The 22,401-nt window shown below is 34.1% G+C and overlaps 1 protein-coding gene across 3 annotated transcripts in view; it reads right to left on the bottom strand.

The window, feature by feature from the left end:
• Positions 1–22,401, bottom strand: part of DYNC2H1 (dynein cytoplasmic 2 heavy chain 1) — a 320,982-nt gene that overhangs the window by 288,049 nt on the left and 10,532 nt on the right. For all 3 annotated transcript variants that reach the window (XM_045204038.2, XM_053924343.1, XM_053924344.1), the window contains exons 7-18: positions 19,596–19,724; positions 19,379–19,492; positions 19,152–19,263; positions 18,693–18,817; positions 17,679–17,854; positions 15,489–15,684; positions 12,829–12,924; positions 9,902–10,054; positions 7,104–7,202; positions 5,944–6,083; positions 5,632–5,860; positions 4,416–4,543 (exon numbers count right to left, since the gene is read on the bottom strand). In XM_045204038.2, the coding sequence (XP_045059973.2) occupies positions 4,416–4,543; positions 5,632–5,860; positions 5,944–6,083; positions 7,104–7,202; positions 9,902–10,054; positions 12,829–12,924; positions 15,489–15,684; positions 17,679–17,854; positions 18,693–18,817; positions 19,152–19,263; positions 19,379–19,492; positions 19,596–19,724 (1,697 nt within the window). The remainder of the gene's footprint in view (positions 1–4,415; positions 4,544–5,631; positions 5,861–5,943; positions 6,084–7,103; positions 7,203–9,901; positions 10,055–12,828; positions 12,925–15,488; positions 15,685–17,678; positions 17,855–18,692; positions 18,818–19,151; positions 19,264–19,378; positions 19,493–19,595; positions 19,725–22,401) is intronic.

Raw genomic sequence — 22,401 nt, 5'->3', positions numbered from 1 at the left:
ACTCAATGAGAGCCCTGGCTGGTGTGGTTCAGTGGATTGAGTGCCAGCCTGCAAAACAAAGGATCGCTGTTTCCATTCCCGGGCAGGGCTGGGTTGCAGGCCAGGACCCCAGTAGGGGGGCGCTCAAGAGGCAACCACACATTAATGTTTCTCTCCCTCTCTTTCTCCTTCCCTTCCCCTCTCTCTAAAAATAAATAAGTAAAATATTTTTTATAAAAGGAAATTAGTGAGAACTTCAACAGCATAAAAAAAGATATGGAAACCATAAAAAACAACTGCTCATAAATGAAAATACAGTAACGGAAATGAAGAATAGACTAGAGTCCTGACTGGTATGGCTCAGTAGGTTGGGCAACGTCCCACAAACTGAAAGTTCCCCAGTTCAATTCCCAGTCAGGGCAATGCCTTGATTGTGGACCCGGTCCCAAGTAGGGGTCATACAAGAGGCAACTGATTGATGTTTCTGTCACACATTAATGTTTCTATCCCTTTCTTTCTCCCTTCCTTGCCCTCTCTCTAAAAATAAATAAAGACTTAAAACAAAAAAAGATACACTAGAAAAAAATCAGTATCAATTTAGATGAATCAGAGGATCATATCAGCAATTTGGAAGACAAGATAGCAGAAAACACCCAATCAGAGTAGCAGAAAGAAAAAAGAATCAAAAAAATGAGGGTAGTCTAAAGGACCTCTGGAAAAACGTCAAGTATAACAACACCTGCATCATAATGGTATCAAGAGGAAAAGAGAGATCAAGCAATCGAGAACCTTTTTTATAAATAATGACTGAAAACTTCCCTAAACTGGTGAAGAAGAAAGATACACAAGCCCAAGAAGCAAAGAGAGTCACAAACAAGATAAAAACCAAAGAGGCCCACGCCAAGACACATCATAATTAAAATGCCAAAGGTTCAATACAAAGAGACGGTCTTTAAAAAAAAGTAACAGAGAATCAATTATTTACCTACTAAGGAGCTTCCACAGGCCTGTCATTTGATTTGTCAAGAGAAACTTTGCTGGCCAGAATGGATTGGTATAAAATATTCAAAGTGGTGAAAAGAAAAGACCTATAACCAAGACTAAGCTACCCAGCAAAGCTATCATTCAGATTCAAAGGAAAAACAAAGAGCTTCCCAGGCAAGAAAAAGCTAAAAAAGTTCATCACCATCAAACCAGTATTACAAAAAAAAGTTAAAGGGTCTTCTTTAAGAAGAAAAAGAAAAATAATAAAAAATATGAATAAAAAAGTGGTAATATATATCTATGAACAAATACTTTAAATGCAAATGAATTAAATGCTCCAATCAAAAGACATCAGGTAACTGTATGGATAAGAAAACAAGACCCTCATATACGCTACCTATAAGAGACTCACTTCAGATTAAAACACACACAGACTGAAAGTTAAAGGATGGAAAAAGATGTTTAATAAAATGGAAATGAAAAAAAAAGGTGGGATAGCAACAGTTATACCAGACAACATAGACTTTAAAACAAAGGCAGTAACAAGAGACAAAGGACAATCCAGCAATTCCAGTTCTTGGTACTTACCTGAAGAAACCCGTAATACTAAATCAAAAAACAAGACATACATCCCGACGTTCATTCCAGCATTACTTACAATAGCCAAGACATGGAAGCAAGTTTAATATCCATCAATCAATGAATGGATAAAGAAGTGGTGCATATATAAAATTGCAATTCAGCCATAAAAAAAATCTTGCCATTTGCAAAAACATGGATGGGACTAGAGGGTATGTGGTGAGTCAAATAAGTCGGAAAGAAAAAGACATGATTTCACTTACAAGTAGAATCTAAAAAGCAAAATAAATTATCAAGCAGAATAGAAACAGACTCATATATACAGAGAACATTTTGACCACTGCCAGATGGGTGGGGGTTTCGTGAGGATGGGTGAAAAAGGTGAAAGGATTTAGAAATACAAATTGGTAGTTATAGAACAGTCATGGGAATGTAAACTACGGCAGAGAAAATATAGTCAAAACTATTATAATTACTATGTATGGTGTCAGATGGGCACTAGTTTTATTGAGGTGATCACTTCATAAATTATATAAATGTTTAATCAGTGGGTTATACATATGAAACTAATATAATCTTGTATGTGAACTATAATTGAAAAATTTTAATTATTGTTAAAAATTATAAAACAAGTAAAAATTTTTAATGATCATAGAAAAAATGGCATATATTTTTAAGAACACTAATTCCTTTTACTGTACTCTTAATGCAAATTGTGTTGTTCTAAGCAAACAGAGGTTGAACCAGACTTGTTCACCTGAGGAAAATTTTATATTTGGCTTAATTTACAAGAAGTTTTTTTTTTTAAAGTCTGCTAATTTTGGTCACAAAGATTATTTAAAAATCTACTTGCTCTTTTTAATACATAAAGCCGGGTAGTATTCTTAGAAAACAAGTTACTCGTGTCAAATTCTCACAGCTTTTATTTTTTAAATATAATCTTCTTTTAAAGTCTCATTTATTTATTCTCATTCACCCACTAACTGGAAAGATTTAAACTCCAGTTCTTAACTATCAACACATATAAGAGATCATTTTTACCTGATACATAGAGTTTATGTGATTTTTGAGATCCTCACACAGAAAGTGTCCAGATTTCTAATATATGATACATGAACAGAGTTGATTTGGGTACACCAAAAAATACATTACAGTGTATATGAATTAACATGAAGAGATATGATTAAAGAAGAGTTGTACTCACTGACTGCAGAATCCTGTAGAGAAGACTAACATTCACTTCTCACTTGAAAATATTGATAACATGCAACTGAGACTCTATTCAGTCATAGATAGAATGGAATAGCCACAGATAGTATACCCCCAAATTATACTCTTACTACAGTATCAGAAATATATCATAAGAATATGGATTTTCTAAGCATACAGCACATATCTAGAAAGTATCCATAAAATACGTATCCATGTGTATGTATGTGTAAATTAACTAGATGTGTACATGTTAATTCATTAGCAAGAAATAATGAAATGAAAAATGAAATGTGAGACAGGAATTCTTTTTGCAATTTTTAGGTTTGGCAGGAAAGCAAAAATAGAAAAGCTATCTACGGTACGGGATAAACAAATAGCAACATTAGCAGTAGAGGTGCTTGTGCAGTCAGGAGACAGCATAAAGTCAAACAAGACAGACAAGACTGGGATCAAAGACAGTATCCCACAAAGATTAGAAACCTCATATACAAGCCTTACAAGAGCTCTGTCTTTTCCTTACTTCAAACTAATATGAAAGGCACTATCATTGTCCCAATCATTTAAGCTCAAACCCTTAAGTCATCTCTCTCTTTGCTATTCTTCACCCCTCAACTTCCTCCACAAATAAGGCCTCTTAATACCTCATAATATTTCCTCCTCCCCATTTGGTGTCCAACAACTTAATTCAGTTAAATTATTACTGGTCTTCTGGATGATGAGAGACTCCCTCCCTTCCTCTAGGATCTCTCTATCCAACCATACATTATTATTTCCAAATTGACTTCCCTAACATACAGCTTTTGTACTGACACTTCTGTTTAGAAATCTTCAGTAACTAACCACTCTAACATGAACAAAATCCAAATTCCCTAATGTAGAATGTAAGGCTCTCTCAAATCTGTACCTATCTACCCCTTTCCAGGAGTATCTCTCTAGGCCCCAATATAACATTAACTCTAATTAAATTTCTAATTAACCACCTTATTTTCAGCATATGAATCCCTCTCCTGAGAGGCTCTGCTTTAATCACCAATTCTTATTACTACCTGTCCAAATCCTAGTTCAAATACTTCTACCTTGAAATGTGCTCTGATTTTGCCCCAAATGGATGGGATATCATCATCCTGTAAATCTCCATAGCCTAGTTCAATCTCAAATATGGAATATAAAGAATTCTATCTGGTATTTTAACAGTAACAACTAACATTTATCGAAAACTCACCTTGTGCCAGTAATTCATATGCAAATTACTCATTTAATCCCCAAAACACAGTGAGATAAATACTATAGGTGTAGCTATTTTAAAGGTGAGGAAATTGATGTCCAGAGTCTAAATGATTATCAAAGTCACGCAACTGGTAAGAGCCACCTAACCCCAGAGCCCACTCTATTAACCCCTGTGTGCACTTGACTTAATCATCAATATACTTGACTTACTGTACTACCAGAGAAAAAGCAACTTGATCTCATGTACTCTTTTTTGTCTTTGTACTCGCACAGAACAAGAGTTTACATATTATAAATGCTCGCCAAATATTTATTGAATAAACAAATGAATTAATAAAAGTGATATTATCTTTTATAGATAATATATGCACAATTAAACAAGGCCTTTCAGAAAGCTTATTACAAATAAGTACTATTACATTAACTTCTAATACCTTGGAAGTCGTTCTACTTCTTTTCCTTTTATTTTCAGTGCTTTAAAATTTTTTTCCCAATCATGAACAGTAGAAAGATGCTTTTCCACTAGAGCTTCCATATCAACTTGCCCAATTACAATCCATTCCTAAGAATGAAAATATTATTAAAGAAATAGAATAAATGAACATTTTAAAGTTTATGGTCCAATTATTAATAGAGATTAGGGTGCAACCAATAAAAATGGACAAGTGTAACTGTAAGTAAATTTCAACTTAAGTATGTAAATATAATCATTATTGTGTCATCTAAAGAATGAACAGGGAGAAAATGACAATAAAAAATACAGTGATCATAAAACTTTTTTGAAGAGACTGAAAAAACCTTTTCTTTAGTTTCTCTTATCAAATATGATGTGCACTAAGATAGAATCATCTCTTTTAAGCCAAGAGAAACCACCACAAGCTACAAATTTAAAAGTATCCATAGTCAACTGATTCTAAAAACATTAAATGCAGAAGCATTGTCCCAGCAGTTAAAAAATTTGTTGAGCCCTGGACGGTTTGGCTCAGTTGGCTGGAGCGTTGTCCCATAACTGAAAGGTTGTGGGTTCAATCCCCAGTCCAGGAGCGTATGATCCCTGGTCCAGTTGCGTATGGAGGGCAACCAGTCAATGTTTCTCTCTAGCATCAATGTTTCTCTCTCTCCTCCTTCCCCTCTCTCTAAAAAAGCAATGAAAATCTGTCCTCAGGTAAGGAAAGAAAAAAACTGGTTTAATTCTCAATCATAGTCTCAGAGTCAATATAAGTGAGCAATGAATACAATTAGGGTTTAACTTCAGAGTTAGTGATAATGATGCACTTAAACAAAAGTAAGATATTTAAACATCTCAATTTATTAACTTCAAAGGCATCCCTTCATGGATTGCTCTTGTTCCAAAGAATGAAAAAATATACACGTATATGTTTCATGAGAAGGAATTAAAATTGCCACAACAGTCGTGTCACATTCCAAGTTGACAAAAACAATTTTTTGAGAAAAACCTAGTTTCTCAATCTTCAAATAGTCAAAGACATAAATCTACCTTGTATAAGAATCCATAACTCCAGCTCTCTGGTTTGCAATATTTTTATTTTGTACCACTCAAGATAAACTATTGGTTTGTACATTTAATACTAATTCAACCAATCTAATGAAACAGTATAACAGAAGGATGGAAAATTACATGTTCTATACCTTATGTTGGTGTAAAACAGCTGACAATCTCCTAAATAGATCTTCTGCTTTCCTGAAAATAGTCAGAAATCCACTTGCATTTCTATCAATCATAACAGAAAAGATAGATTCATCTCCTGCCTCACCCACTCCCTTAAACTGATTAGGAATGCCGATAAACCTCTTCATTTCTCGGTAATATTTAGCACGGATTTCTTCAAAAGGAGGCCTGAATTGCAACCGTCCTTGTCTGAAAGTAAATAAGTAACTTTAAAATATAAAGTAATAGAAAATTTTAGATTGAAAAATAAAGTGGGTTTCAAAAAATCTTACTTGTACGTTAAGTCTATATTTATTTCTGGCAGATTCTCATTAAGTGCTTCTAAGCCCATCTGATATTGATGTTCCAGAGCTTTGTACAGTTGATGATTCCAGTGTAGTTTCCACGCATGCATGTCACTTGCTTGGAATCCCTAATATGTTATATTTACATTTTTTATTTAAAAATATAGGTAGTAGAATAAGGTTTGCATTTAATGCTTTCACATCACATAAAGTAAAATTATAAGCAATAAAAAAAACTTATTTTAAAACATGCAACTTCTTAATTGCTAATTGTAGCATGAGAGTTTATGTAGAGTTAAAAAAGAAAATCTCTAATATTCACGTTTATAGAGAGAACACAAAAAGATTAAGTTAATACTAAATAGATTTATATTTTGGCTTTATTTTATGAAAACATTAACTGGAACAACAGGTTTTTTTGTGAATTTTTAGTTTTTTTTCAAAATCCATATCAAGTATAGATCTTTTCTTCCCTTCTCACCCCCTAAACAATCCATCCACATTTTAAAACATGTTAAATTTAAAATATTAGAGTGCTCAGGATAGTTTTACATGTTCTTTTGCTTCTATATAATCATAAACATATCAATTCTAATATTTTAATTTTTGTTTTTTCTTAAAGTTTTAATAACTGAAAAATATGTGTAAATGTGTAAGACACCTAACTCATATTCAACAGAGATCGTACATATTATATAACAAGCTTTGTGCTAGCCACTTTTGTATGCATCATCTCTTATATCGAAATGTATATAACACTAAAATTTTGCCCAAAAAAGAAAAAAGTTCTGATACAGAGTTACTTTAATCATTAAGCTTCTGTTTAAACTTAACTTTGTGTTCTACAAATGTCACACTCACCTGAAACTAAAAAATGGTAGATATGTAAGCACCAAGTCAAAAAATTATTAACTCTGAATTGAGAGATGTGGCATTCCATAAGACAAATAGAAACTTTTTATATTTTTAAATGTGAATTCAATGTTATTTTAAGGTTTTTATATATAATTCAGTCAAATTCCAGCTTTATCAGGAATGTATTAGTAAAGATTTATAAGCAACCTTTATAAACTTTGCATCAGTTCATACATTCACATTCTGAAACAGTCATGTTTTAAAGCACAGACACAATGTAAAACATACTCCACCTGTGCTTCTACACTTGCTAGGCCAGTTCTCAGTTCCTGCAATCCATCTTTCCAACGCTGTTGCTGCCGAAGCAGATCGATATTCATAAGAATTACCACCTATTACAAATAAGAACGTAACAGTCTCAAAGTGTCACCTGCATAGGTAACTTTTCAGTGGAAAAACTGGACAGACTCCACCTTAATTAACTAAGTGATCGATGTTAACTCAACCTAAAGTATAACAAATCAATACCTGATTAATGCATTGAGAAAGGCAAAACATCACTTTTGTGGTATTCCTGCCAAAACTGCATAACCCTAATCTAATCATGAAAAAACCCATATAATCCAAATCTGAAGATACCCTACAAAATAACTAGCAAATACTCATCCAAAGTTTCAAGGTCATGAAAAACAAGGAATGAATGAGGAGAAGGAGACTGCAGAGACTCAACAACAAAATACAAAGTAGGATCCTGGATTGGACCCTTGAAACAAAAAAGGCATTGTGGAGAAGTTGTGAAATTCGGAAACAGTTTATTTCCCAATTTTGTTAACTATACTATGGTTATATAAGTTGTAAACAACAGGGGAAGTTGTGTGAAGGGTAAGTATGAACACTGTTCTGTTTTTGCAACTTTAAGTCTCAAATTGTTTCCAAATAAGAAGTTATTTTAAATTATATCCTAATTACTTTTCAAAAAATACTATTCATAGCTCTTTAATTTTATTTCTAAATGAAAGAGGTAAATCCCTAGACACATACAATCTTCCAAAAATGAGGCAAGAAGAATCAGAAAATCTGAATAGACAGATTATGAGTAGTGAAATACATTAAAAAGATCATGCACCGTGATCAGGTGGGATTTATTCCAGGGATGCCAAGTTGGTACAATATCTACAAATCAATAAGTGTGAAACACCACACAAACAAAATGAAGAATAAAAATCACATGATCATATCCATAGATGCAGAAAAAGCATTTGATTAAATCCAGCATCCACTTATGATAAAAATGCTCAGCAGAGTGGGAATAGAGGGAACATACCTCATCATAATAAAGGCCATATGTGATAAACCCACAGCCAACATCATACTCAATGGGCAAAAACTGTTAAGTGTTTTCCGTAAGTCCGGGAACAGGACAAGAATGTCTGTTTTCACACTTACCACTCTTATTTCATAGTACTATGTTGGGAACCGCCCTGCCTAGGTTCAGAAACTGTAACCCCCCATGGCTAAGGCTGAGTCAGAGACCTTGGGACCATAAGCCACTAAGGAGACAAAGCTTATATCCCTGGCAGGGGCTCTGCCCCTGCCCACTTTACTTCACCCAGCTTGGCCCTGAGCCTGACCAGCTAGCCAATGATGGGTAAGATTCCTCAAGGGAGGGACGACCTAAGACAGGCATGGTCACGAAGAGGCCCACAGGGAAGGACTCAGGGGGCTATAGAAAAAGGGGATGATGGACCCTTGCCCCTTGGCTTTGACATAGCCTGAGTCCTCATTCTGTCTCCAAGAAGTCTCCTAATCTCTTGGCTGCCTTACTTCCCCTGCCTGACTTAAGCCTGAAACAATGACAGAGGGCAGTGCAGTCCTGTGCTGGAAAGGGTGGATTCCCCGGGGTGATCAGGCCTAAGAAAGAACACACAAAACTCTGTGAAACCTGCTTTGCTAATACCCTCAAATTAAATGATAAGGGTCCAAGCCTGAAATGAGTTTGTTTCCCAAAGTCTTATAGCCCTTTAGCTAACTGACCATGACTCAGAATAAGCCTTCAGAGTTCTTTGTTATCTATTATTTGATCCTTACTGCCTGACAATAACTGATGAGCTTTACCTGTATTCCTGTGCAAATTGAACCCAATAAAAGCCCATTGAGGAAAAGGCTCTTGGCCCTTCTCCTTTGAGATATTGGCCACCTTTCCTCCCCAAGCAGATCATGTCTTGGTAGACTTATTCTCATCCATGGCCACCGGGGGAAGGGGGGGTCTGCGGGTAGAGCCCACCCACAGTACTAAAGTCCCAACCATAACAGACAAGAAGAAATAAAAGGCATCTAGATTGGAAAGGAGTAAGTAAAACTGTCATTATTTGCAAATGACATGATACTGCATTAGTATATAGAGAACCATAAGATTCCACAAAAAAAACTACTAGAACTGATCAATAAATTCAATAAAGTAGCTAGATACAAGTAAATATCCAGAAATCAGTTGCATTTTTATATGCCAATATTGAACTATCAGATAAAGAAACAAAGAAAACAATCCCATTCAAAACTGCTTCAAAAAAATCTAGGAATAAATTTAACCAAGGATATAATATACCAGTACCCAGAAAATTGTAACATAATGAAGAAAAAAAACAAAAAAGACACAAATAAGTGGAAGCATATATCATGTCGATGGATAGAAAGAATTGACATTAAAATGTTCATACTAACTAAAGCAATCTATAGATTCACCACAATTCCTACTTAGATACCAATAGTGTGTTTCATAGAAATACAGCTGTCATGGGGGTGGGGGTGCTTGGAGCTAGGTGTAGCACTGGAGGGCTTTGGCAAAAAAGAGAAAAAAGAGAAAAAACTTATGGACAGAGACAACAGCACGGTGACAGCCAGGGGAATGGGGGATGGGAGAGGTGGAGGCAGGTGTTGGGGGATAAATGGGGATAGAAGGATACTGGTTGGGGGTGGTGGACACACAATACAGTGTACAGAAGACATGTGGTGGAACTGTGTACCTAAAACCTGCATAATTTTGTTGACCAGTCACCCCAATAAATTCAATTAAAAATTTTATGAAGTATACCTTTTCACAAAATGTTGTGTGCCATTTTCTGAGTTTTCTATTTTCAGTGGCAAGTCGTTCTGCAGCATTCTGGAGTTTTTTAATGTAGCCTTCTAATTCTTTAGGATTATCCCAAGTAATCTGTGACTTTTCCCCACTTCCTGCTTTTGAATTCTAAGGCACAACAAAATGACATTAAGTACTTAAATGACTTTTTTCCAAAAAATTCAACACTAAAATTCAACATGTAAAATTCAAATACACCACAAATCCAATTATTCCTAACAACAACCTACAATAAAAAGAACATATAATAATTTTTCCATTTTATTTATGAGAAGGCAGTCAGGCCAACACTGAGTAGCCCCAGGTTCTCCCTCTTACAAGTAATAAACCCTATAACACAATAAACAAGCACAAGAAAAGTGAAAGGTAGAAATTAGAAGACAGTCAACAAACCTTGGAAGTGGAGGAATAAGACACCTAGGTTTCTTTATTGCCTCCCATATCTCCAGGAAAGGACAGCCTGCAACCTAGAACTACCCACAGGGACAGAAAAATAAAATTCCAGAAAATGCCTACATCCTCTAGCCCAAGGACTAGGAAAACAATGGCCTCATAGAAAATCTTAGCAATGCCCAACGTAGTCCAGCCAACACCAGTGGAAAAACCACCCTCTCCCCAATTTCAGCGGGACCAAGTGAAGAGCTGAACTTCTGTTCCTTGCTTGGCAAAAGTTTAGTTTAGTTCCTCTAAACTCCCCTGCCAAGATAACGTCCACAGGGCTGAACTATCCTACTTCTCATGAGTTCCTCAAATTATATTTGAAACAAAAATTTCATAATACCATCTGATCTGGTGTTCTACATATGTAGAGGAAATATTTAAGACAAATATGTAAGAGTAGAGAGGATAAAGAGACATAAAAGCAAGTTTTCTATACTTCACTTGAAGTAAGAGTAAGGCAGAGCAAATTTCTGGAATACAGTAGACCCTCAGTAAAGAGCTGATGAATAAATGTAACTAAACAATTATATAATAAATTCAATAAAATACTCTGTGAATTAGTTCAAAAGCATTTATTGATAATTATTATACACAACTTAACGTTAGATTGCTTGAGGGCATGAAAATAGAGTCCCTCCAATTTTCTACAATATAGTGAATGGCCAGAGTATTACAACGAACCTGAGTGTTCTCTCTCCTCCTAGCTCAGTTTTTTATCCACTACTAAGTCTCATTTAACATATGTTACATATAATTATTTAGTTCTCACTACCCAATTTCTCAAAATAAGTTTTCTCTTAAGAAATATCAAGATATTATTTTGAATACATTTATTAGAAAAGAAAAAGCTCTAAAGGCTTACAAATATAATTTATATATTAGGTGAAAAGGTCAAAATAATCAAATATGATCCATGATCCCATTTTCAAAAAGTATACTTGTAAGTATACATAGAAAACAAAGTTTAAAAGAATATACACAACACTGTTAAAAATGGCCATCTCTTGGTGGTATGATTATAAGATGATTTATTTCTTTTTCTGTTTACCTGTATTTTTTAAGTTTTTCCATTATAAACTTGTATTGAGCTTTGGCAATGGGAAAAAATGTTTTTTATAATATCTATCTTTTATAGGTTTTATATAACTTTATATATAGATTTCATGTAGATTTATGTAACTTCTAGTTAATTTTAGGCCTGGAAACTAGCATGCAGAAAAGAGTTAACATAGCAAGTCTGATTGTTATCCCTTAACCTGCTTAAAAGATCAGCCCTTAGCAGGCATCTGAGAAGTAGGACTTTGGGAGGGTTCCCACCACACTAACTTTTAAGAATGGCTCACTATACCTAAACAATATGGCTTATGCTGAACACTGATTTTCTTCTGGGAACCTGGAATTTTGGTACATACTAGGCTGAAGATTTTTGTATGACCAGCCCCCAATAAAACCAGGGCACTAAGTTGCTAATCACCTGCCCTAGTAAGACAACAGCTCACTGTGTTACAACCTGTTGCTGGGAGAACTGATCATCCCCTGTGTGACTCCACTGGGAGAGGACTCTTAAAAATCCACGTGGTTCCCCCAGGTCTTCCCCCCTATACCTTTCCTCTCACAGATTTGTTTTGCATCCTCTCACTGAAATAAGTTACTGTTGTGAATACAACTTAACCTTGGTCGGTCCTGTGAGTTCCCCTAACAAATCACATGACACAACTAATTATCTACTTTCAAATAAGAGACGAATAAAAGGTTTTATTCCTCTTCTATATGATTTTTCAAATGTTTCATGTTTATGAAGACTAAAAATGTGGATTTCAAAAAGTTAGCAGTCACATAGTAACATGTACATTTAAAACTGTTGTGGGTTTTCCTAATTTCCTATGTGTCGATATTTCTATAGGCACAGATAAAGAGCAATAAACCTTAAATTACTGTATTTGTTACTGGTTCATAAAAGCTCATTTACGATTAAAGATGTTAACCATTTGTCATGTATTGCAAATTCAATACCATGTTTCTTGTTATCATTTTACTGTGGTGTTTTATTTCTTGGTTGCACAGAGGTTGTGTACTGAAATATAACCATGTTCTCCTTTTAAGTAAGTAAATAAAATCAGAAGATGATGGAAAAGATCTAGTCCTGTGTATAAGGATCATGTCGTTCTTCAGTGAATAAGTAAGTATAATGGCACACAAATTGTATACTACACATACTGTTTCAATTGATCAAAATCAGCACTAAAATACGTGAAGCACAACTGTGTAAACCTATAGTTGGAAAAAAATGTCACTTGTTAAAGGTGAAAGAAGTCATTTGGGGAGCAAAATAAAGCCTTCCATCAATGGCGATATTGAGCTGAAGTGTACACTAAAAAAAAAGAAATAAAAAACACTTCACATGTAAAAACCAATTATAATAACATGAAAAGTCCATTTACCTTAATTATTTGTTCAAATGCTAAGGCAGACTGTAACATCATTGGTCTCTGACTTTGAATCATTTGTTGATCAATAGAATTGTAAAAATGTGCCACCTACAAAGTAAAAGTCCAGTTAGCAAAAATCAATAACAAATAGCACACTTAATTCTTTATTTTTCTTTATTTTTAATTGTCTGGATGGAAATAATAACTTGTAAATCCTAAGATTTAACAAAAAATAGTTTTTTCATCTCTATTATAGTATTTATGTATGTATTATTATACACAACCAACAAATATGTTTTGAGTTCCTATAATTTGCCATGTCCCGGGGACCGATTAAACAAAGAATATAAAAACCTAGTCCCTGAACTCAAGAAGTACAGTCTCATAGAGAACATACAAGAAGCCAGTAAAGTATGTTAAGTGCTAAAATAACAGAACTCTTATCCTTGCAACTCTCCACACCTGCCCCCTTCCTTTTTGATAATATAAGACGATTTATCAGTTTCTCAGACCAAAAAAAATCTTTGCATTGTCCTTACTCTTCTCTCACATCCAGTATTAGTGAAGTCTGTTGACTATGCAGATATAGTCGGTATCAAAATATATATTGAATCCAACCACTTCACCCACCCTCATGAATCCCATCCCAATCCAAGCTCCCTCATCTCTCGGCAAGACCAGTGCAGCAGTTGCCTAACTGGTCCCTGTGTTGTGGATCAGGGCCTCCTATTATCTACGCAAAGCCTTCAAAGCAACCAGAGCCGTCCTTTCTTAAACATAAATTATATACCTTTTACTTACACAAAACCTTCCTGTGAATTCCCAAAATATTTGTGAATAAAGTCCAAAATCTGGAAAACTAGAAGCAACAGAACATATACTATTACAACAATCTGGCAATACTGCTATCTATCCAACATCCTACTTCACACCCCTACTCTAGCTAAATATCTGCTCTTAAGTGAAGGTACATATAAATAGTTTTTCCCAGGTGTTCTTCTAGGGGTAAATACAAATACTATATAATCATTCATCCATTTTCTAAGCTCCTATTGTGTTGAGCTAAATACTTAGGACACAAACGTGAGCAAGACTCTCTGCTTTTGAATATGTAGTCCCTCTCTCTGAAATGATCACCTACCGCAAACCCCTGTGCTCTTAATAAAACATATGTTTACTCTTCCAGACTCACATCAAACACCATTCCTCCGTACATATTCATCTGATTCTCCCTCTACTCCTACCCAGGAAAATAACTGAAAGTTACCACCTCTATGCTCTCGCAGGACTTTCTGAACATCTATAATACAGTACTCATAATATATTAAATATTGTGTCTATATAGTCACATATCTGCCATCTCTCTATGAACTGTAATGGAATAAATATGGGCTTTGGAGTCAGAGACACTTGGTATCAAATCTCAGCTTCATAACTTGCTAGCTGTGTGGCACTAGGAAAACTATGTTACAAATATGATCCCAAATGAGACCAGTGATGAATTTAACATAAATAAGGCATCTACCGGAAGGTTTCATACTTAATGAGAACTCAATGTTTAGTTTGCTCTCTTCCACTAGACCAGTGGTTCTCGACCATGGCTAATTTGCACCCAAGGTGACACTTGGCAATGTTTAGAGATAGTTTTGATTGTCAGAACTAGGCACATGCTACCGGCCAGAGATGCTGCTAAAAACATCCTACAATGCACAAGACATCTCCACAAAAAAGAATTGGTGCAAAATGTCAAAAGTTCAGAAACCCTGCACCAGAATATGATAGCAAGATATTCATTTTTATATTCTCACTACACTGTGCCTGGTAGTACAAGTGCTCAATGACTGTTGAATGAAAGAGTAAGAGAGATCATAGTGTCATTCTATTATCCTAAAACAAGACACTGTTCCTGCCCTCTAAGTTCTAATAATCAAGTGAGAGAAAAAAAATTTTTAAAAAAGACAGTGATTTGCATATTACACACAGAATAAGCAACAAACAACTAAAAGAAGTCACAACAAAGAAAGTGAATTTTGAGTTAGGAATTAAACTAAGACTGTGTATTTTCTAATCAGAAGGAACAGATATCAGTGTTTGGAGACACATTCAAATAGCCACAGGGTGCAATATCGGGGAAAGAGTATAGGCAGTTAAGGTCACAACCAGTAAGGACAGTCAGTGCAAAATTAAGAAATGCCTTGTACACTGTATCAAGGAGATACAATGAGGTGATAATAGTTGGTTTTAAACAGGTAAATGATATGATGGCAATGTACTGAACAGGTAGACTAAGGAAATGACCAAGAACAGAGACCAGTCCATCAACCTGGTAATTCTCTAAGAATATGCCCCTCGATAGCAGGCAGGGGACTCCCTCTAATTAGAAGGTCCTTTAACACCCATGCAAGTAACATAAAAGAAAGCTGAAAAACAGAGAATGTTCTATTTTTCTAAAAGCTTTTAAAATGAAAAGCAATAATAATACTTTAAATCATTAAATGCCTATATAGTTTACAAAGCAAATTTTGTAATGTGATCATTTAGCAAATCAATTTCTTAAGAGTTAATATTATCATTCTATTAGCCTAAAACACCAGAAGTAGAAAACAAAGCCCTTAAAATATCCCATGCAATGAACTCAGAATAGCCATGTTTTCAAATATATAATTTCATACTTGTTTAAGAATAATTGCTTGCTTGCAGAATTTCTGTGCAATGTTTGCAACTTGCTGTATTTTTGCAGGAATAACAAAGCCAAGTGCAGAAAGCTGACGAACTTCTCTCAGAAGAATCACCAACCGATCTGAATAATGCACTTTGAATGATCCATCATTAGGGTCCAATTCCATAATTCTACTATTAGCCTCAATGCTACAAAACAAATTGAATAACTTTAAGTTTTATGTTCTCACTCTTCTGATGAAAAAATAATAGTTTTTACAACTGTTCTGTAAATATAAAGTTAATTCAAAAAAATTTTAATTATAGTTTTCAACTAGATCTTTTTCATATAGTATATCACAATTCAGATCTCGACAATACACCTGCAATATCTAAAATATAACAATATTTCAACCAAGCAGTTGTGAAGCCAGAAAAATCAATCTCTCAACCATCAGCTGAAACTCAAAAAAGACATCATATCCACCATAAAGACAAAAGGTTTTGACTCATTTTCTAAAAGGTATTATTTTTACTCCTCCTAATTGCTTCTTTGATAGTTTTATTAAAATGACAATAACAAGAACGTCAAAATGATAGGAATAGAGATAGTCAAAAGTTTAATTTCTCTGATCTTTGTTTCATTATCTAAGGCCTGTCCTTTTTTTATGTGTCTTGTAAAGGCTACAATTTCAAATTTTACATTGGGGCACTCAAGTCTGCATGGATTGTAAAAATTAAGCTGAGGTAATTAAGCACAAAGTACTATGTTTTCATGATCTTTTCTTTCAGGATCAGGTTTATATAATGTTCTTTCTTTTAAATCACTTCCACAATTAAGAGAATTCACAGGTCTTAGAAAGCAGGCTACTGAAAGTCAAAGAACAAATATATTCAGCTTATTTAATAACACATAAAACAACACATACTTTAAAATGGATTAAAATAATGATTTAGCTGAAATTTTCCTCTTATGAACATAAAAAGCCTGTCAGAAAATTATTACAGTGATCCTTTTTGCTTTTATTTGAACCTTATCTTCAAAACTAGCTTCTACATACCATCAGAACCTAAAATATGTTCCAGAACACACCGACTCTATAGGATAATAATGTTTTACAAAAAAAGAAAGAGAAGAAAAGGAAAAAAGGAAGTGAGAGACAGGGTATTGCTTTGTCAACTGGGAAACACACACCGGGCTGAACAAAGTTCAGCAGGCTCTTTACAGCAGCTCAGTCCCATGGTGCACAGTGGATCTCCACCAGAGCTAGAGTGACGACAGTGTGTCTATCTTCCAAAATTAGTTGACTAAAAAATTCTTATTTTTTTTTTAAATTTTGGCCTGCAGCATGTCTCCTATTTTACATTCAGGATAGAAAGGGAGAGAGTTAAATGGCATGATGGTATACTCATTACGCTCTACACTCTCTGGTTCTTATATTCTTCCCGCGCAACCAAAATGCGAGATAAAGGGAAAACAATATAATTCAGTTTAAGAAGCTACCACTTTTGGCCTCTGGATCAATATAGGGAAAATAAACAGAATTTCATATTATAGAAAAGTTACTTTTAAAAAGTAATAAGTTTCTAAAAACTAAAATATGACAAGTCTTTAAAAACACAGATAATAATATGCTGGGAAAGTATACCAGAACAAAAAAACAATGGTTTTTCTAGACCATCCATTTTAAATACCTATTAGAATAATTAGGTTGACCAATTAAATTACATTCAATGTATGTAGCTCAATATTTACCAAACCCTTAGGAACTTAGGCACCATAAGGAAATACTCTCCATCCTAAAGAGCTTAAAATTAATGAAATGTTACAATTTACAATGTGTGTATGTGTGTATATGCATGTGCATATACAATATTAATGTAAAAAGTCAGAAAACCATATATTAATACCAATAACAAAAAAATCACAGAGGAGGTAAAGCCTAATTCTAAAATGGGAACCTGCCATTCCGAGGAACAGACCTGAGAAACAAGGGGAAGGCAGTCAACCAACTATATCATCAAACTGCCAACCTTAAAGACTTAAAAGCTGATAAACAAAAACTAACAAAATAATTAAAGGGGCAGCAGTAAGTTTGAAGAAAGAAAGAGAACAGAGATAATTAATTCCATCTTGCCATGTGGATTAATAACACACAGAAGATTCTTGTATAGATTTCCCTATTTAGTATGTTTAAACTTACCATAAACCAGATCTAGAATCAGATAAACCAGACTGAATATCCCTGGACCAATCATCAAATTGTTCTTGTTCATACAACTTAAACTGGTCTAAGAGATCTTCAGCACTTCGATGGAAAGAGCGAAATCCTGACAAGTCAGGCAAAAGGGCCTCTGCTATCTTGATGGTATCATCCACCTTAAAAAGCCAAATTACAAAAATATTTATTACTTAAAATCTAACAAAATTAGCATAAAATAAGCCACTTCTCTGATATGTGATTCAGAAATTATTTTCCCACTTATCTATAAACAGTACAATGGAATATTTTCCAGTGAATACAATAATCAACCCTAGCTTGCTTCTAAGTCATACAACTTCAGGATAGCAAAACATAGTGGGTAATGCACACAAGGCATAATCTGAAAGGTAAGATAAGGGAAATTCAGGTATACCTCCAAGAATTCCGCAATATGCCTAAACACGCTAAACAGCAATTTGGGCTCTTTGCTACATGCTCTGGTTAATATCTCAAACAATAGTTAGGCCAATTTGAAGGGCAATTTAAAGGAAAGAAATTCCTTTCCTTCATAACTTTACAAAGAACACTGTAGGCACCCTGGAAAGCTGACGGACAAAATTAAGCAGCGGATGATTCCAGAAAATAAAGTACCCAAAATACAAACTTGAATAAGTAGAAATCTTAAACATGCTGTCCTTTATAATACTCTGTAACTATCGGTGCAATATAAAAGATGCTTTTCTCTTCAATATTTTTTAAGACAATCACCTGGAACAACTGCAATTGGAATGACAAATTATTTGATAATTACCTCCATACAAGGAAGGAGAAGAACCATTATAACCTACTCTGCACACTTTGTCAGAATTCTACATTTCACATAAAATTAGATGGATATACCAAGGAAAACATAAAATTTTTTTTCAATATTTTCACTACAAGTCTAGAGTGACTTCTACATTAATTTAGCACATTGTACACTTACTATTCTTCAACTTTTATTAAAATGAATACCTTCAGTTCCAACTGGCGAACCCAAACTATATTATTGACAACTTCTGAAAGGTTTTTGCCAGAAAGTGGTCCAGACGCATCACCAGGGATTCCTCGACATCGATTCTCAAAGTCTAATCGAAAATCTATAAAATTTAATTCAAATAAATGATAACACATTCATCAAAGATTTCCTAAATGCCCTCCGTGTTCCAAGAACTATGTCAAATGTTGTAAACAGAAAAATAGTAAGAGTCGTTCTCTTACTCTCAGGACCTTGCCATATAGAATGAAACAGAGAAAAAAATATAGGGTAATTTTTCAAAAATGTGTCATTTGTAACAGAAATAATAAATTAACCTTCAGCAAATACAGGCCATAAATGTATTCTTAATCCTAAAAGGTATACAAAAAAGAAAAAAGTAACCTACAAAAATATTTTCTCAAGCAAATACTATAATTTCTGATAAACATTTTTACCTTTAATTGAGTCCACCAGTCTTGCCAGTAAAGTTTCTCTTTCTAACATCAATTCTTTGCTTATAATTGGACGTTTCACCAACTCTTTATATTTCAGAAATACTTGAAGAAGCTAATATAAAATAAAATCAGTATATATTTATCCCAAGTGGATTGACTTAGCAAATACTTATATATCTCCTAAAGTAGCTTAAAAATATTAAAAGTAAAACACTTCAGGATTTTACCTGCTGGGGACTATCTTGAATTTCTGAAATATAATTTTTCAATTTTCCTGCTATTTTTCGTTCCGCAGGAGCAATAATTTTTTCATATTGTGACACTGCAGCTTTCCATAAAGGCTAAAGAAATTATTAACATTGTTAGACTTTACTATTTTTAAAATCTTCCTTTAGCTAAAACAACACAAACAGAAAATTATATTTAGAAACATATATATTCAACCTCAGTATATGGATTGTATTGCACCGGATTCAGGCCAGTGAAAGGTTCAAATACTCGAGCCAGGATTTTCTCTTCACTAGCAGGTAAAAAATACAGAATCTTCTCATGAATTGTTCTAACAGCCAAGACCTAAAACATAAAATATTAAAAAACAAATTTATTTAAATCAATAAATCTATACAAATAAGTGTAAAACCTAAATACAATGGGCAAGAATTCCTTTACCTAGCTTCTCTGATGATCAATAAAACTGAAACTGTAATTTTGAGAATTACTACTCATCAATATTCAAAGAGATACATACTGCATCAACACATCAATCAGTGTGCTCAAATCTAGTGAAAATATATAAAATCTAAATAGTTTTAATCCTCAACCAAGGGTATGTTTTTACTGATTTTAGAGAGGAAGAGAGATAGAGAGAAACATCAATTGGTTGCCTCCCGTATGCACCCTGACCAGGGATCAAACCCACAACTCAGTTATATGCCCTGACCAGGGATCAAACCTGCAACCTTTTGGTGCACAGGACAACACTACAAGCAATTCAGCAACTCTGCCAGGGATGAAATCTAAATATTTTTAAAGTACACTTAAAGCTCATTTAAGTTTTAGCTTCTCTCTTCCTTAATATAGTATCTCTGACATTCACTATTATGCATTAAATTGCAATTCTGATAATGAAACATTAACAACTCTATTACATACAATTTACAAACAGTGAGAAAACAAATTATTGTATTTTGTGTTTAAAATTTCCACCAACAATCAAAAGGTGATCAAAAGGTTAAGTAAAAAACTATAATCTTCCATTTGAGTCAAAAATATCAGTACAAACTCATGATTTATTCTTTATATTGCTAAAAACAAAACACCAGTTCATAAATCCTAAGTACTAAAAAGGCCTAAAAGCACTGATAACTAAAATTTAACACTTTTCTAACCAAATTTTTGTTGCTAAATACCATTTTCCACTAAAAAGAAAAAAACAGGTTCTTTGGAGAAATGACTAATTCCAGGTATGAGACAGAAAATGCAAAAGATGGGCTGGTACATTCTGGGGGACTTGAAAGTAAGGAAATTATCAAAGAAATACTGGATTCACTTCAAAATGACGTAAGAGCCAAATTACAGGAGGCACTCACTGCCCAAACTTGAAACAATTTAAATAAAATAATAATAACTATAATGGATGGAAATACATAAAATGTAACTCATGGATTCATAATAATACTACTGAAAAACATTTCATTGATTGCCTATGGAACTTACTATAATACTAACATTAATTCATTGTTCTAAAAAGTGATAAATAAAAGAAGTAATTGTCTACACTGCTATTCCTATACAGTCTTTATTTCAAGGTAAATAATAAATTGATGAGGAAAAGTTCTTCCATCATCAGTAACAAATATAGAAAGAACAATAGAATTAGAAAATCCCCATTTTACATCTCCTCATGGTCATTAATGGCTGCTAAAATCATTAAGAAAAAATTGATGGAGAACATAATAATAATTGGATCAGGCTAAACATACCTAAACCCATATATCAAAATAAAAGTGGAAAAGAACCTATGAAGCAGCTAAGACAATCAGAAAAAAAATGAACATTGGTTAGACATAAAATAATATTAAGAAATTATTATAATTTTGTTGGATGTTATAGTGATATTATGGTTATGTTTTATTAAATTTGTATTGCTATTGTTACAATTGTCTGCATTTTCTCCCCATCCCTCCACCCCACCCCAGCCAATCCCACCTCCCTCCCCCACCTCTACCCTCCCCCTTGATTTTGACCTTGAGTCCTTTATAGTAGCTCCTGTAGACCCCCCTCCCCACTATCCCCTCCCCACTCCCCTCTGGCTTTTGTTACATTGTTCTTAATTTCAATGTCTCTGGTTATATTTTGTTTGCTTTTTTCTTTTGTTATGTTCCAGTTAAAGGTGAGATCATATGGTATTTATCCCTCACCACCTGGCTTATTTCACTTAGCATAATGCTCTCCAGTTCCATCCATGCTGTTGCAAAGGGTATAAGGTCCTTCTTTCTCTATGCTGCGTAGAATTCCATTGTGGAAATGTACCATAGTTTTTGAATCCACTCATTTGCTGATGGGCACTTAGGTTGCTTCCAGCACTTGGCTATTGTAAATTGTGCTGCTATGAACATTGGGGTGCATAGGTTCTTTTGGATGGGTGTTTCAGGGCTCTTAGGATATAATCCCAGCAGTGGAATTGCTGGGTCAAAGGGCAGTTCCATTTTTAGTTTTCTGAGGAAATTCCATATTGTTTTCCACAGTGGCTGTACCAGTCTGCATTCCCATCAACAACGTACTAGGGTTCCCTTTTCTCCGCATCCTCTCCAACATTAGACATACAGAGGGCCCAGAGACATATGAAAAGATGCTCAGCATCATTAGCCATCAGAAAGATGCAAATTAAACCACAATGAGGTACCATCTCACACCGGTCAGAGTGGCCAACATAAACAAATCAACAAACAAATATGGTTATGTTTTAAGGGTGAATGTATATGATTTCTTGAATTGGCTTTAAAAATACACTACCAAAAGGAAAAAAAAGGAAGGAAAGGTAAAAAAAAAGATGGAATAAGAACTGAATAATGTCAAAAAGTGTTGAAAATAAGTAATAGATACATTGGCATTGATTACACTACTTTAAAGTATGTTTAAAATTTTTCATGATAAAAAGGTTTAAAAAAATCCCCAAATAACTGCTTCCAGTAAGCAGAAAAGGAAAAAGTCAGCTTTGCAATCTTTGCATGTTCTTATTTTCCCTGTC

Source organism: Desmodus rotundus, chromosome 5, assembly GCF_022682495.2.
Source record: "Desmodus rotundus isolate HL8 chromosome 5, HLdesRot8A.1, whole genome shotgun sequence".
NCBI lineage: Eukaryota > Metazoa > Chordata > Mammalia > Chiroptera > Phyllostomidae > Desmodus > Desmodus rotundus.
This window is presented reverse-complemented; position numbering and strand designations above follow the sequence as displayed.